Source organism: Vulpes vulpes, chromosome 8 (assembly GCF_048418805.1).
Source record: "Vulpes vulpes isolate BD-2025 chromosome 8, VulVul3, whole genome shotgun sequence".
NCBI classification, from domain to species: Eukaryota; Metazoa; Chordata; class Mammalia; order Carnivora; family Canidae; genus Vulpes; species Vulpes vulpes.
In genome coordinates, this window is record NC_132787.1 from 39,262,951 (window position 1) to 39,277,084 (window position 14,134).

At 49.0% G+C, this 14,134-nt stretch overlaps 2 protein-coding genes across 5 annotated transcripts in view; both read right to left on the reverse strand.

Moving 5' to 3' along the window:
* The window catches only part of LOC140599919 (very long chain fatty acid elongase 5-like), an 87,029-nt gene that overhangs the window by 53,106 nt on the left and 19,789 nt on the right, over positions 1-14,134 (reverse strand). The gene's annotated exons all lie outside the window — the stretch shown is intronic.
* Positions 645-3,536, reverse strand: KCNA5 (potassium voltage-gated channel subfamily A member 5). Its single transcript, XM_025995374.2, has one exon. It carries the CDS (start codon positions 3,236-3,238, stop codon positions 1,415-1,417), a length of 1,824 nt encoding a protein of 607 aa, XP_025851159.2. The 5' UTR covers positions 3,239-3,536; the 3' UTR covers positions 645-1,414.

Sequence of the window (14,134 nt, forward strand, 5' to 3'; positions counted from 1 at the left end):
CACAATCTATAGAAACTAGCCTCTAATGTGGCCAGGCAAATCCTTCCGTTTGGCTTCTTTCTGCCTCTGTCCACCCGAAAGGCTCTGCATTCTCTGTCACACCATGGTTGAGGGGGAGAGTTTAAGATAGAGCAATCTTCCCTCCTTTCCTCTTCTGTGACTTTCACACCAGGACTGCACTTCTGTGAACAGGCTTTATGTCTGTGAGAATCAGGCCTGTTTCACAGAGCTGTTGAGAGCCCTGTGAAGCAGGGCTTAAAGCCTGCAGACAAAGCAGAACTCTGAACTGCAGCCCCAAGAGATGGCTGTGGGGCTGCGGGGGTCTGATCTTCCCTTGCCTTTTAGCTGCACACACACACACACACACACACACACGCACACACACACACGCACACGTGCTGACAGTTGCATCTGATAGCACAGCATCAGGCAGTATGTCAGGAACAGCCTGAGATAAACAGAATTTGCTCCTCTGTGATGCACAGAGGGGGCCCAACAAAAAGAAGTTGACCATCAAATCATTACTTTTCCAAGTAATCCACCCCCGTCAAGGTGGTGTTTGCTCTGACTTCAAAAGCAGAAAAAGCAAGATCCTTTTAAAAACTTCAAAAAAAAAAACCAACAAAAAACAACTAACACTCGCCTCAGCCACATACATTTTATTTCCTGGGATAGAAATAAAGAGAATGAATTATCAAAAGTCTTTTTTCAACATCATTAAAATGCTTTTCAAAGAAAATTACAAGAATTGTTTAAGGCGCACAGAGAAGGTCAGTCTTGCCTTTCTTCCAGAACATTCCTTGCCCTAGACGCAAAACACCGATACCAGATCCCAGAAAACAGAGAGGCTTACAGACATAACCAGGGTCTCTGGCTCTAATAGAATTATCACAGAAAAACATCACAATAACTCTCTCTCTTCCATAAATACAGCATTTCTGGAAAATGTATCCAAAATATCTCCATCTGAACTACAGTACAAAAATCCACTCACCGGCCATAAAAATAATATTTTCCCCTATACACAAATAAAATCATATGTAAAGCAAATTTGGAACACATGGAGGGGGTTACAAAATCCCTTGGGATCTTGGCTATTTAAAGTCATTTTTTGTTTGGGTTATCCCTCTGCTGGGTATAGGGAACTGGCTACAAATACATCCATTTCGTAGTGCTCACCATTTCAACAGCTCCTGCGTCATGGAATGTGGTACTTTTTAAAAATAGGCGACCCTTGGTGTCATGGAAAGAAGAGGAAAAATGGGGGATCAAGGGAGGGAGGGAAGGAGAGAAGTCTAAAGAGGGACAGACTTCAAGGTGGGCTTGAAATACTCCGTGGTCTAAAGTCAGTACCCCGGCTCAGGAGGTCTCTGCTATCCCCACCCCACTACCACCACTCTGCCGGGGCTCCCCCTTACAAATCCGTTTCCCGGCTCGTGTCCAGGCAGAGGGCATAGAGGGATCTCCGCAAGTCCACATTGCTTTTGGCCTTGAGGTTACACTTCTCCAGGGGGCAGCTGCCCCTTCGGGCTCCGTCTGCATTCTCCAGGGACACTCCAGCCTTGCACAGGGACCCCTTGCTCCAGCTGGTCTTCCGAGGGCCTCCGCTGTCCAGCCCTGTCCCCTGGCTCTGGCTGCCCTGCTCTTCCTTCAGAGCGGCCTGCTCCTCGTGGTCCGTCTCCCGGTGGTAGAAGTAGTTGAAGTTGGAGACAATGACGGGCACAGGCAGGGCGATGGTGAGGACCCCGGCGATGGCGCACAGCGAGCCCACGATCTTGCCCCCCACAGTGACAGGCCTCATGTCCCCGTAGCCTACCGTGGTCATTGTGACGACTGCCCACCAGAAGGCATCCGGGATGCTGGAAAAGTGGGTCTCCTGGTTGTCAGCCTCTGCGAAGTAGACGGCACTGGAGAAGAGGATGACTCCGATGAAGAGGAAGAAGATGAGCAGGCCCAGCTCCCTCATGGAGGCCTGCAAGGTCTTGCCCAGGATCTGCAGCCCCTTGGAGTGGCGGGAGAGCTTGAAGATGCGGAACACCCGGACCAGGCGGATCACTCTGAGGATGGCCAGGGACATGGCCTGCTGCCCATTCTGGCCACCCCCTCCCCCGCCTGGCTGTTGCTCAGCCAGCTCGGTGCCCAGGGTGATGAAGTAGGGGAAGATAGCCACCACGTCAATGATGTTCATGATGTTCCGGGAGAACTCCGCTTTGCTGGGGCAGGCGAAGAAGCGCACAAGCAGCTCGAAGGTGAACCAGATGACGCACGTGGTCTCTACGATGAAGAAGGGGTCCGCCAGGGTCCGCGGCAGGAGAGGTGCCACCGTGGGGCCAGAGCGGGGCGCCAGGGCCGCGCTGCCGTTGGTGCCCCGGGCGGGCCCAGGAGGGCGGGGGGGCCCCGGGGGATGGCGCAGCAGCTCGCGCTCGTCCCTGAACTCGGGCAAGGTCTCCAAGCAGAAGGTGATGATGGAGATGAGAATGACCAAGACCGAGACGATCGCGATGGCCCTGGCGGACCCGGAGCTCTCAGGGTACTCGAAGATAAGCCACACCTGGCGCTGGAACTCGTTGCGGGGCAGGGGCTTCTCCTCCTCCTTGATGAAGCCCTCGTCCTCGCGGAAGCGCTCCAGGGCCTCGTCCCCCAGCTGGTAGAAGCGGATCTCATCTGCGAACACGTCCAGCGAGACGTTGACCGGCCTGCGCAGGCGGCCCCCGGACTGGTAGTAGTAGAGGATGCCGTCGAAGCTGGGCCGGTTGCGGTCGAAGAAGTACTCGTTCCTCAGGGGGTCGAAGTAGCGCAGGCGCTTGGCCGGGTCCCCCAGGAGGGTGTCGGGGAACTGCGCCAGGGTGCCCAGCTGCGTCTCGAAGCGCAGCCCCGAGATGTTGATGAGGACGCGCTGGTGGTGGAAGGGCCCCGAGCCCGAGCCCGAGCCCGAGCCGGGCGCCTGGTCCTCCGCCAGGCCCAGGGCGGGGTCGCCGTCTCCCTCCTCGTCCTCCGGGGGCAGCCGTCGAGGCAGCGCCGGCGGGGGCCGCGCCCCGGGGTCCGCTCCCCTGGGCGGGCCGCGCTCCCTGGGCTCGCGCTCCCTGGGCTCCCGCTCCTTGGGGCCGTCGCCGCGCCCAGCCGTCGGGGGGCACTGGAGCTCCCCCCCTACGGCCTGGCCACAGCCTGCCCGGGCCTCACCTCCGCCCCTGACGGTCATGGCCCCGCCGTTCTCCAGGGGCACCAGGGCGATCTCCATGGCCAGGGGGCAGGGGGCATGCTGCGCCCCCACCGACCGGCGTCCGAGCCCCCCGCTCGCGCCCGGCTGGGCGCCTTGGGGGTCGGGCTCCTCTCCAGCCGTCGGCCGGCCTCCCTGTGGGGCGGGCTGGGGCTGCTGGCGCGATCCCCGGCTCGGCCCTGACGTCAAGAAGCTGCTGCCCTGCTCGCTGCCTCGCTCTCCGCTCCGGCAGCCCGTTACCAGGCAGCCAAAAGCCTCCTTCCAGCAGATGCAACCTCCAGCCGCCCCTCTCTGGCTGCGGGGCGGCGCTCGGCCTCCACCCAGCGCCGCTCTCCCGCCTCTTCCCTGCCCCGCCCCGTCCCCTCCCCTCCTCCCTCCCCCGCTTCCCCTCCCGGGTCTCCAGCTGCGGGTGTCTCCCCGGAGGGCACGGCTGGGGCCTGGGGCCACTGGGGGGGGGGGTGTGGCGGAGAAGGGAGCAGCCTGGAGGTGGGGGGGGGGGGGGAGGGGGGGAGTGAGAGGCTGAAGGAACAGGTTGTACCGACAGCGCCAAAACTCCCAGGGCAACCAGATGAGAATAGCTGTGGGTTTCAGTTCACCTGGGAACCCGCTGAACGCCAAGTGGACTCCAGGGGAAATGAACTGCCTTGCGTTGGACGGATGAGACATGAAATAACAGCCCTTTTACAATCCTCCTTTGGAGGAGTAACTAACCATTCCATCTTCTTGGGGAAGAATATGGACAAGAAGAGGCTGGGCAGAGCTATGGGCCCTGGGGATCTATAGATCTAGAGATACCTAGGGCTGGAGATACCTCCACACCAGGGTGTAGAAGCCTCTCTCTTCCCACCCAAAGGTAACCGGCTGAGAGCTGGCAGTGGCCCCCTGCCATAGCCCTGGGACAGCCCTGATTCCCAGTCCAGAAAGTCATGGCCCGTGGGACAAATTCACTGTCTGGTCTCCTATTCCTGAGGACATACAACTCCTCACTCTGCATAAATCCGGTTTGCAAAATCCAGTAAGAGAGAAAGAGAGGAAGAGAGCTGTTCTTCTCCGGTGAAGTTTGGAGCTGGCAACTGCAGCTTTGTGTGTGTGTGTGTGTGTGGGGGGGTTATGTAGGGGGCAGGAGTGGGGCCCTGGAGGCTGTGGAATCCCAGGGTTGGAGGCCTCCAAGGAGCAGAATAAGAAGCAATACTTACTTTGTTCCTATGATGTACCAGGTGCATTGTCGGCTCTTTACAATGACTGACTGGTGTATTCCTACAGCAATGTATTCTCTCAGTGCTCTTACTACCTCCACTTTATAGGTGAGGAAAACGAGACACAGAGGATGAACTACATTGCTCGTGGGCATATAGGTGGAAAGTGGTGAGGCTGGGATTGAATCCCAAGCCAGCGGACTTTGAGCCCTTGCTCCCTCCACTCCACTCCTCTATAGAAACGTGTAACCCTTCCTCCAGGTACAAGTGAGCCCTCCTCCCAGCCTCTGGCCCCAGAGCTTCCCGTTTTCTCCTGCAGGAGGCAGGAGGATGGCTGAGGCCACAGCTCTCATTTGGGGTCCAGAAATGGGCCATCTGCCTCCAGCCCCTGTGTGATTCTAGCGGGTATCTGTGGCCAAAGAAATATCTTGCAAGGCGTATCCGCCAGTTCCAGACAGACTCTCCAGGTATTTGTTGGTTTTAAGTCACCAAAAAGTCACTGTTTTTGAACGTTCAAAGTGCATTCAGAGTTTTCGAATGTGTTTGTCTATTTTTGTTCTTGTATGCTGTTTACTGTTTTTATATGTGGATGTTACAGCCTCTTGCCTGTGATTATATCTGTACCTGAGGGAAATTTTGGAAACTTGCCATGAGGTGCCCGAGAGTTTGTTGGAATAGCAAGGTGTGCACATACTAGCTTAGGTCGGGGTTGGGGAAGTATATACGTGTGGGGCCTTTTTGTGTGTTGCATGAAGGCGGTTGTGAATTGGGTATATGTAACTGTTTTCGCTGTGTGTGACTCTGTACATGTGGTTGGCTGTCCTTGCAGATGTGCCTTGGTGAGCAAGGGGCAGGAGAGGGAAAATCAGTATGTGAGGCCATCACTGTAACCACAGGGCATTGTACTCCCCTCCCCAGACTTCTGCTGTCCCTGCTCCATCTGCCCAGGGGTTTTTATTCTTCTCTGGCTCTGAGGCTGTCAGTCAGGATCAGGTCTGCCCCTGGGAGCCTCGGGCCTACTGAACTCATAGAGGCTGAGCTCAGACACCCATGGCCACTGAGTCTTGTTTACTGACTCATGCATCCTGTGAATACAGGGATAACATCTTGGTTCACACGGGCTCTGCTTGAGGTCCCTATGGGAGGGAGTCTTCTGGAACTTGTCTTCCAGGAGCCCTTGGAGAGATTGTTCCCTTAAGAATAAGAACACAACATAAACAGTGCTGAAAAAGCATGCAAAGCAGGCCTCCTTGATGTGGTATTTTCTTAAATCTGCTTTCCATACATTTACCAGCCTTGATAGGAGCTGGTATCCATCTGAATTACCTTCAGATGTCACATGTGGCAGCCATCAGGATATACTGGAAAGATGTCCTTTGAAGAAAGAAGTTGCTTTTCAGCTTCAAGGAGTACAATTTGCTGAGAGCTTCCAGCCATTGGCAGCTTGGGGCCCTTCCTGGGCAGCCCTTTGCCAATGACTGAGCCTGACGGACTTACAGAGACCTAGCCAGTCCTGCCCAGAGCAGGACTCTTCTGCTGTGCTCTCTTTGCTTTGGATCTCCCCGGTTGAATTGGCCACAACTTTGTAAGAAATTCTTTGCAGTCTGAGACTCTATTCATCCCTCTTCCTCCTCCCTTTCCTTTCACAGGTGTCATCAGGTCAGCATCAAGGGCTGAAGGCTTTCCCTGCTGGCTTCTTCAGGCTCTTTTCTCTTCCGTTCCTTTCCAGTAAACTCCTTGAACTCCAGCACCAACTGACACACCATATAACTGAAACTTACCCTCTTCTTTACCCAACTAATCCTAGGAGATGAGCCCCTCCATAGCAGAGCTTCACATGCACCACCACTGAGGATCTGGTTCAAACACAGACTCTGATGTAGGGTGAACTTAGACCACATTTCAAGCCAGGTCCACAGCACTGCTGACACTCTTGTCCAAAGATCACACTTGTGAGCACCTCCTCTCAGACAAACCTCGGAAAGATTCGCCTTGGAAGGAATTGTTTGGAGCACCTAGACTATGTTCAAGCATGAGCTATTCAGAGGAGATAAATGGGAAATCTTTTCTTCATTCATAGGATGGTCCTCAAAGACCACAGGAGGACTTTTAAGGTGTACAGAACCAAAAAGAAAAGAATATTATTTGGGATGCCTGGGTGCCTCAGTAGTTGAGCCCCTGCCTTGCCTCAGGGCATGATCCTGGAGTCCTGGGACCGAGTCCCACATGGGGCTCCCTGTAGGGAGCCTGCTTCCCCCTCTACCTATGTCTCTGCCTCTCTCTCTGTACCTCTCATGAATAAATAAATAAAATCTTTGAAAAAAAGAAAAGAATATAATTGGGAGAAGTAAGGCATTGATGGGAAGGAGAGCTGGGATCAAAGAGGAAGGAGAGAAAGAAGAAGGGGAGGAGGAGAAAGAATCCTAAATGCCACCTTTTTTAATCCATTAGAAAATAATCCATTCAGTATCTACTATGTGCAAAACATTGTTCCAGGTTCTGGGAGGATACTGATGACCAAGACAGATATATTTCCTAATTTCTGTGGAGTTATATCTTGGGGAAGGCAAAAGCCACCAGCATCTCATTTTACACTGGTTGTTTAATTACAATTTTAAGAGGTACCATCTAGAATACAGGGTGTTGTGAGAATAGTGGGAAGCCTGACCTCATCTTGGACCCAGGGAAGCTTTCCTGAGGTGGTGATGGGGAAGACAGCTATTCCAGGCGGGAGGAAGAATATGTTTCAAGGCCCTAGGGCTGGTTAGAGGAGCTCAGGATAGTTGATGGGGGGCTCAGAAAGAGTTCTGTGAGATCGGGCTAGAGAGGTGGAGGATCCAGATTATGAAGATCTTGCTGGGTCAGGTTTCATGATCACCCCAGCAAGATGCAATAATACTTCTCTTTTTCCACGTTCAGATACTTTGTTTGTGTCTCTATTAAAGTGAATGTGGCAATGTACCTCTAGTTTACACTCCACTACTTGTTTTAACCTTTTCCCCCCTCCACTTCCTAGGCAGGTAGATGGATATATAGATAGGTAGGCAGGTAGGTAGGTAGGTGCATGGATAGATAGATAATACATAGGTAGGTAGACAGGTAAACGGATAGACAGATAATAGAAATAGATCTTGAAATCAAAGACCATACTTTACTCATCCCCAATTTTCTTTACCCCACCAAACATTCATCTTACGAATTTCAGTAAGTTCGAGTTAAATGTAGTTGAACCAAGAGATAGGAGTTCAGCTATGGAGCAGGAAGGGAGGAGAAACAGGGATAGGAACTGAATGTGAGTTCTGAGATTAAATACTCAAAGTGAGGGACACCTGAGTGGCTCAGTGGTTGAGCATCTGCCTTTGGCTCAGGTCGCGATCCCTGGGTCCTGGGATCGAGTCCCACATCAGGCTCCCCATGGGGAGCCTGCTTCTCCCTCTGTGTCTCTGCCTTTTTCTGTGTGTCTCTCATGAATGAATAAATAAAATCTTTTTAAAAAATACTCAAAGTGATTGTGGACATGGAACCCAATCAGAAAAATCTAAGACTCATTTGGGTGGCCAGAATAGGGGAAGTGAATTAAATCTGCTTTGGCCCTTTGTTCAGGATATACGCATTATTTATTATTATAGAACCCACCTCAACTTTGTATATGAAAACAACTTTGTGGCTAAAAACAGTTTAATATATTGGACTGTGCAATGTAGTTCCCAAGCTGAGAGAGACTTCGAGAACCAAAGTTACTGTAATTCTGTATATTATATAAGACTAAACCATATAGCATAAAGATCCACTGAATTTTCATCTAGATCAAGGGAAAAGCTTCCACCATTGGACAAAATTTAAAGGAACAGGAAGAGACAAAAATAAAATTCTGTTCTAATTATGCCACTAGTCTTTCCTGTCAAACATCAGTTTTGCTTCTCCACCTTGGACAGGGTTACAGACCTAGGAATCTCATCAAAAATGCAATGAGAGGGTCCTAGCAACAGGCCAGGCTGACAAACCAGTAAAAGTAGTAGCCAGTTGGTCAGGGCCTCAGGGCTCAGGTACTTCTGCTCTTCCTTTTGGAGGGAGAGATGCTCTGCTTCTGCCAAGGGGACCTAGGGGGCGGCATCTCTAAAGCATCCACAGGTACTGTCCATGGCTGTGAGATCTTAGATTTCTTAAGGAGGAGAGGTGCAGGCTGAGTCATTTCCCCAGTCCCCCTCCTATCACTCTGGTGAGCCAGTTATGTTGAGTTACTGTCATCACACCTGAATCTCCTCTTCATTATAAAGGAAAATTGGACAAAATCACCATGGTATTTCCTCCATGAAGGAAGCCGTCACCCTCAGATTGGGGAGGCTTATCTTCCCTCAACCTCCCCACTACTCCTTGGTCAGCATCTTTCTAAGGAAACATGGAGGTGCTAGGAATCAGGAGAGAGGACTCAGGGCTTCTTAGGCTGGACCAGGAGAACCAGATAGGAAGCAGCATAGTTAAAATACACCAAAATACATTGTTTAAAAAAATTAAGAGGAAAATGTGATTAATGGACCCCTGGCAGGCTAGATCTTACTGCTAAATGTTACAAAGTATATGATTCTATGGTTCATTACTATCAAATAACATATCACAAGGGCATATTATCACGCAATAATTGGTGATACAGTATTAGAGAAAGGGTAAAGCTGTCTCTTGCCTAATCCTCTCTCCCAGATGTATTCTGTTTCAAGATCTGTGGTGGAAAACATCTTAATGAGGGGAGCAGCTGTTCTTCTTTCCCTCCCCTTCCCTTCTCACTTGCCCCTCAATCCAACACCTTGGGAAGGAAGCCTCGGAAATGACCTTTCCTTTCCTGTTTTATGGGAGCAGCAGAGGTGGAGGCAACAAAGCATACAAGGAACAAATGAGTGTGTGTTTGTGGGGCCTGGGGGAGAGGATTTTTCTGCTGTGTTAAGAGATGGAAGCAGGAGAAGATGACGAGCAGCAGAGAGGGAAAGCTTATACCTAAACTGACCCAGATCCTGAGAGAGACCTCAGCCCACTGCTAGGATTTCCTGTTTCAGGGATTAAGACGAGAGGCCCTTCACAAATCAAGGCTCACATCTGGAGCTTGGCTTTTTCTCTCCCTCCCTCCCTCCTTCCCCAGATTTAATCCAGGAATAAATTCATTAATGCGTCCACTGCATTTTCAGAGGCCAAACATAGAAAGGGAAGTGACCTAGATGCACAGGGGCTGGGAGGTTCAAGGGAGGGCTCGCCCAGGTGAATAATGGTTTCCCTCTCTCCCCCTCTGCTCCTCCACTGAGGAGCTGGTGGATGGGTTATCCATGCATCCTATTTTTCTCACTCTTTCTTTTTTGCCCTCAATACACCTCACTATGGTATTCACTCATATAACATGAAGACTTTCTGACTTTGAAATTATGAACCAGGAGCTTCATGTGTTGTTAGGGCCAGAGGTATTAAAATTGTTTTTCACTTTTTCAGTACTACCTATAACTCTCATTTCCTTGCTTTCTGCCTTGCATCCAGATCAAGGAAGGCATTAGCTGAGAATTTTTAAAAGATTTTATTTATTTATTCATGAGAGACACACACAGAGAGAGAGAGAGAGAGAGAGAGAGAGGCAGAGTAGGGTCCCTGCGGGGAACCTCCCAGGACCCGGGGATCACGATCTGAGCCAAAGGCAGATGCTCAACCACTGACCCACCCAGGCACCCCTTAGCTGAGAATTTTACATTCAATGGCTTTTCTAGCTAAATTATTGTCCACATCGCATAAAGATATATTATGAATTGAGGCTATGTATCAAGGTATACGCAAAAAGCACTTTATTTTAAAAGTGCTAAGCAAAGGTAAGACAGTTTTATTACTATGGAAGGAGCATCCTTCCTAAGTCTGGAAAAACATGTGGTCACTATACAATTCATGCAGGCCAGACAGCACCCATTTTTCTCAATGTCCCTATAAAAATAAATCCCCTTTATTCTGATTTGACAAAAAGATGGTTTAGTCATAAAACAGGATTAGGGCTCAGCCACAGTTTCAGTGTGGCTGGACCTGGAGGTAGGAACTGAGATGCGATGGCTTCCAGATGCTTACTACTCAAAGAGCAGTTCATGGACCAGTAGTATCAAGATCATCCTAGAGCTTATGAGAAATGTTATTTGCCAAGCCTCTTCTCAGACCTACTGAGTCTAGAATATCTGGAGATGGATCTCAGGAATCTGTGTTTTAGCAAGCTCTCCAGGTGATTCTGATGCTACTAAAGTTTGAGAACCCATGTCCTAGAGGGCCTGTCCCAATCAGGAGTCTGGTCCTTTTATTAGATGCTGTGTTGCATAAGGAATCCAGGGGCTGGGAAATTTTCCTGCAAGAGAGCTTTGGATCTGGATTGAAGTAGATCCCAGTCGAGTGCCAGCAACATCTCTTACTCATTATGACACTCAACCTCTTTAGGCCTCAGCTTCTTTCTTTTTAATATATTATTTATTTATGACACACACACAGAGAGAGAGAGAGAGAGAGAGAGAGAGAGGCAGAGACACAGGCAGAGGGAGAAGCAGACTCCACAAAGGGAGCCTGATGTGGGACTCGATCCCGGGTCTCCAGGATCAGGCCCTGGGCTGGAGGCAGCACTAAACCGCTGAGCCACCCAGGCTGCCCTAGGCCTCAGCTTCTTCTGTCAAATAAAGACACTAACACTGCTTACCTTTCGTACTTGTTTTAGGCATTAAAATGTATAGAAAATCATAAGCACTCAATTAATATTAATATGGTTAATGCTAATTAGTCCATGTAATCTGACAGGTGCCATATGAATGCATGGGCCCTAAATCATCTCCATTAGTTGCTTGTAGTGACTAGTGGTGTCATTATATTAATGGTTTTCCTCTCTGTTAACCTAGTCATGGAGCTATGGGTTCCCAGTTTGGTGGAAAGTAAAACTGCCCAGCACTGCAGTTGCCCTGAGTGGTGGGTTTGGGGGTAAACTGGTCATCGTCTGGACCCTGGTCTTGCTGTTAATATTAGTTTCCTATTGCTGCTCTAACATACTACCCCAAAGTGATGGCTTAAAACAGTATAAATTTATTATTTTATAATTCAGGAGGTTAGAAGTACAAAAATGCATCTTTCTGGGTTAAAATTAAGGTGTCAGCAGGTCTGGTCCCTTCTGGAGTCTCCAGGAAGAATTCGCTAGAAGCCACCTGTATCCCTTGGCTTATAGCCCCTTCCTTCATCCTCAAAGCTAGTGGAATAGCATCCCTCCAACACTGCTTCTTTTTTCATGTCTCCTTTGCTTTTCTTCCATCTTCTAAGGACCTTCAATTATGCTGGCTTCCTATTTTGTGATCCTTAATTTAATCACATTGCTAAATCCTCTTTGCTATATGAGGGATGGACTGGACATCTTTGCAGGACCATTACACAGCCTGCCACAGTGTTCCTGCCCCTCCCAGAGAGACTCTGAGGATGGAGCTTTGAGTGCTGAGTGGAACCTACACTGTTAGCTAGTCAAATTCTTCCATTGTACTGATAACAAACACCTGAAAGTTTGCGCCAGAGAAGAAGCAGAGGCTGAGCAACCCAAGGCTGTCTAACTCAGGTCTGGGGAGTCAAGTTCAGTGGTTTCTCCAGCAGACAATCTTTCTGCAGCAGGGAAACACCCATGAGTGGCCAGTCATGTCAAGCCATAATTCTTCAGACCCAGACTTGCTGGAAGATAAAACGTGACTCGAAAGGCTGCATCATCCCATGAGTATCTCAGTCTCCCTGTTTGAGGAAGAAGCATTGATCATGTTTTTTGCTCGAAGAGCTGTGTCTCTACTCCTAAAAGTCCCTGTGCATGGATAAAATATTTGTGAACTCAAAGCCTGACCTCTCATTAATCACTGCCACTGCTCATGAAGTGAGAGGCAATGTGATTTCTCATACACAGCCATCACTTCTTTCTCTGGTAAAGACAGTAATCTGGGGAAGGGCAATTATCTCCGCAGAATTACCAACCTTGCAGTGTGACATTATCGACTGTTTGAAATTACACAGTATTCATTTGCTGCTATTTTAATGTCTGTTGCTTTCTATTTCCCCTTCCCCAGCCGACGCCAAACCTCCACCTCCCAGCCTCTTCCTTTCTTTTCATTAATCTTGGGGAAATATCTTCCTTATTTTTAGCAGGCTGATGCCATCAGTAGGAATATGATGGGGAGGATCATGATTAGGACTTTCACACTTTCAGCTGGGACTTAGCCACCACCCATTGGATTTTTTTTACTAAGTTTCAGAGCCTTTGTCTCTGCCAACAAAGAAATGGCTGGCAGAGGCCTCAATGGCTGACTCTCTGAACTGCCTGGTTTCTCTCCACTCTCCAGGGTTAGTGTAGTACACTGAGTGGTATGAAAGCCAATTACCACGTTGTAAGGGCGTCTTTCCTGGAGCTCAGGAACAAGTGGAAGTAGCAGTGAATGAGTGAGTGTGTGAGTGTGTGAGTGTGTGTGTGTGTGTGTGTGCGTGTGTGTTGGCTGAAGAGGAAGAAGAAGGTGACTGCTAACACTGTCTATAGGCAATGTAATAGGTGTGACATTGGAAGTAGCCAACCAAGACTTTGGGGCCTCACTCTGTACCTCTATTAGCAGGTGGCTTGAGCACGTAATTTAACTTCTCTAAATATTTGTTAACATTTTTGATCTGTAAAATGGGAAATAAACATTGACTCCATAGGTTATAATTGGGTTCATGTAAAATAGCAAACTGCACTGAAGCTGGTATTTATTATATAATCATAATAATTTACATTTCTTGAGTTCTTACTATATGCTTAATCTTTAACTACACATGTGATCGTCTTACATACATATGGCATTTTATCCTCAATCACAACCTTATGAGATAGATGCTATTATGAATCCTAGTTTACAAATATGGAAACTGAGAGTTAAATGCAGGTAAGCAAGTTATCTAAGATTTATTGAGAAGTAAATGCAGAGCCCTGGTAACTGAACAAGGGTCGTCTGAACAAGGGTATAACAGAAGGAGCTTTTCGTGGGCTCTCTCTTCCTAACTTGCTATACCTTTGTCTACCCTGCCTTTGGCCATGTCCAGTCCCTGTTATGTCCTTTTGGGGAAAAGCCAGTAACATAGGTGTGAATGACTGATAGCTCTGAAGAGTTTCCAGGTCATTGCTTGCTGAGCATAAGAAATTCTAAAAGGTGGGATGCTTGGCAGCTTGTCAAAACCACGTGACTCTAAGAGGCAGAGGTTTTCCACCTGGTGGTGTGTGACTTCCCAGGTTAGGACAGCCACAGTGCTTACTCGAAGGAGACAGCGCCCCCTGTCGACTCTCCCTTCCATCTGCAGCAGTCTGGCCTGTGCAGTTTGGCTGATAAGGGAGGGACTGAGAGTGTGAAGAAAGCTGTGGATAGGAAGGAAGGCTAAGACCACCAAGTCTAGATATTGGGTTTTCAATATCAGAAGGAGGAGCCTTCTTAGGGGCCATCATCACTGAGCAAACGCTGGACATAAGGAAGGACTTGTTTTTTGAAACAGAGATAATAATTGCTGGGAGCTTCAGATGGACCATGCCAGCTTTCACCTTATGATGGATGTTTTTTAAAACTTGAGCTTATCCAGAACCTTTCTTTTGGGGAACTCTAAGTCCTTGACCCCATCGTTCTCTCAGCACCTACATGAAATAGTTAAAGGAAAGGTTAGGATGAGAAATCCAAATCTCAGAAGG

Excerpts from the sequence above, each read along its gene's own strand:
- KCNA5 (XM_025995374.2), bottom strand. The coding sequence starts at position 3,238 with ATGGAGATCGCCCTGGTGCCCCTGGAGAACGGCGGGGCCATGACCGTC.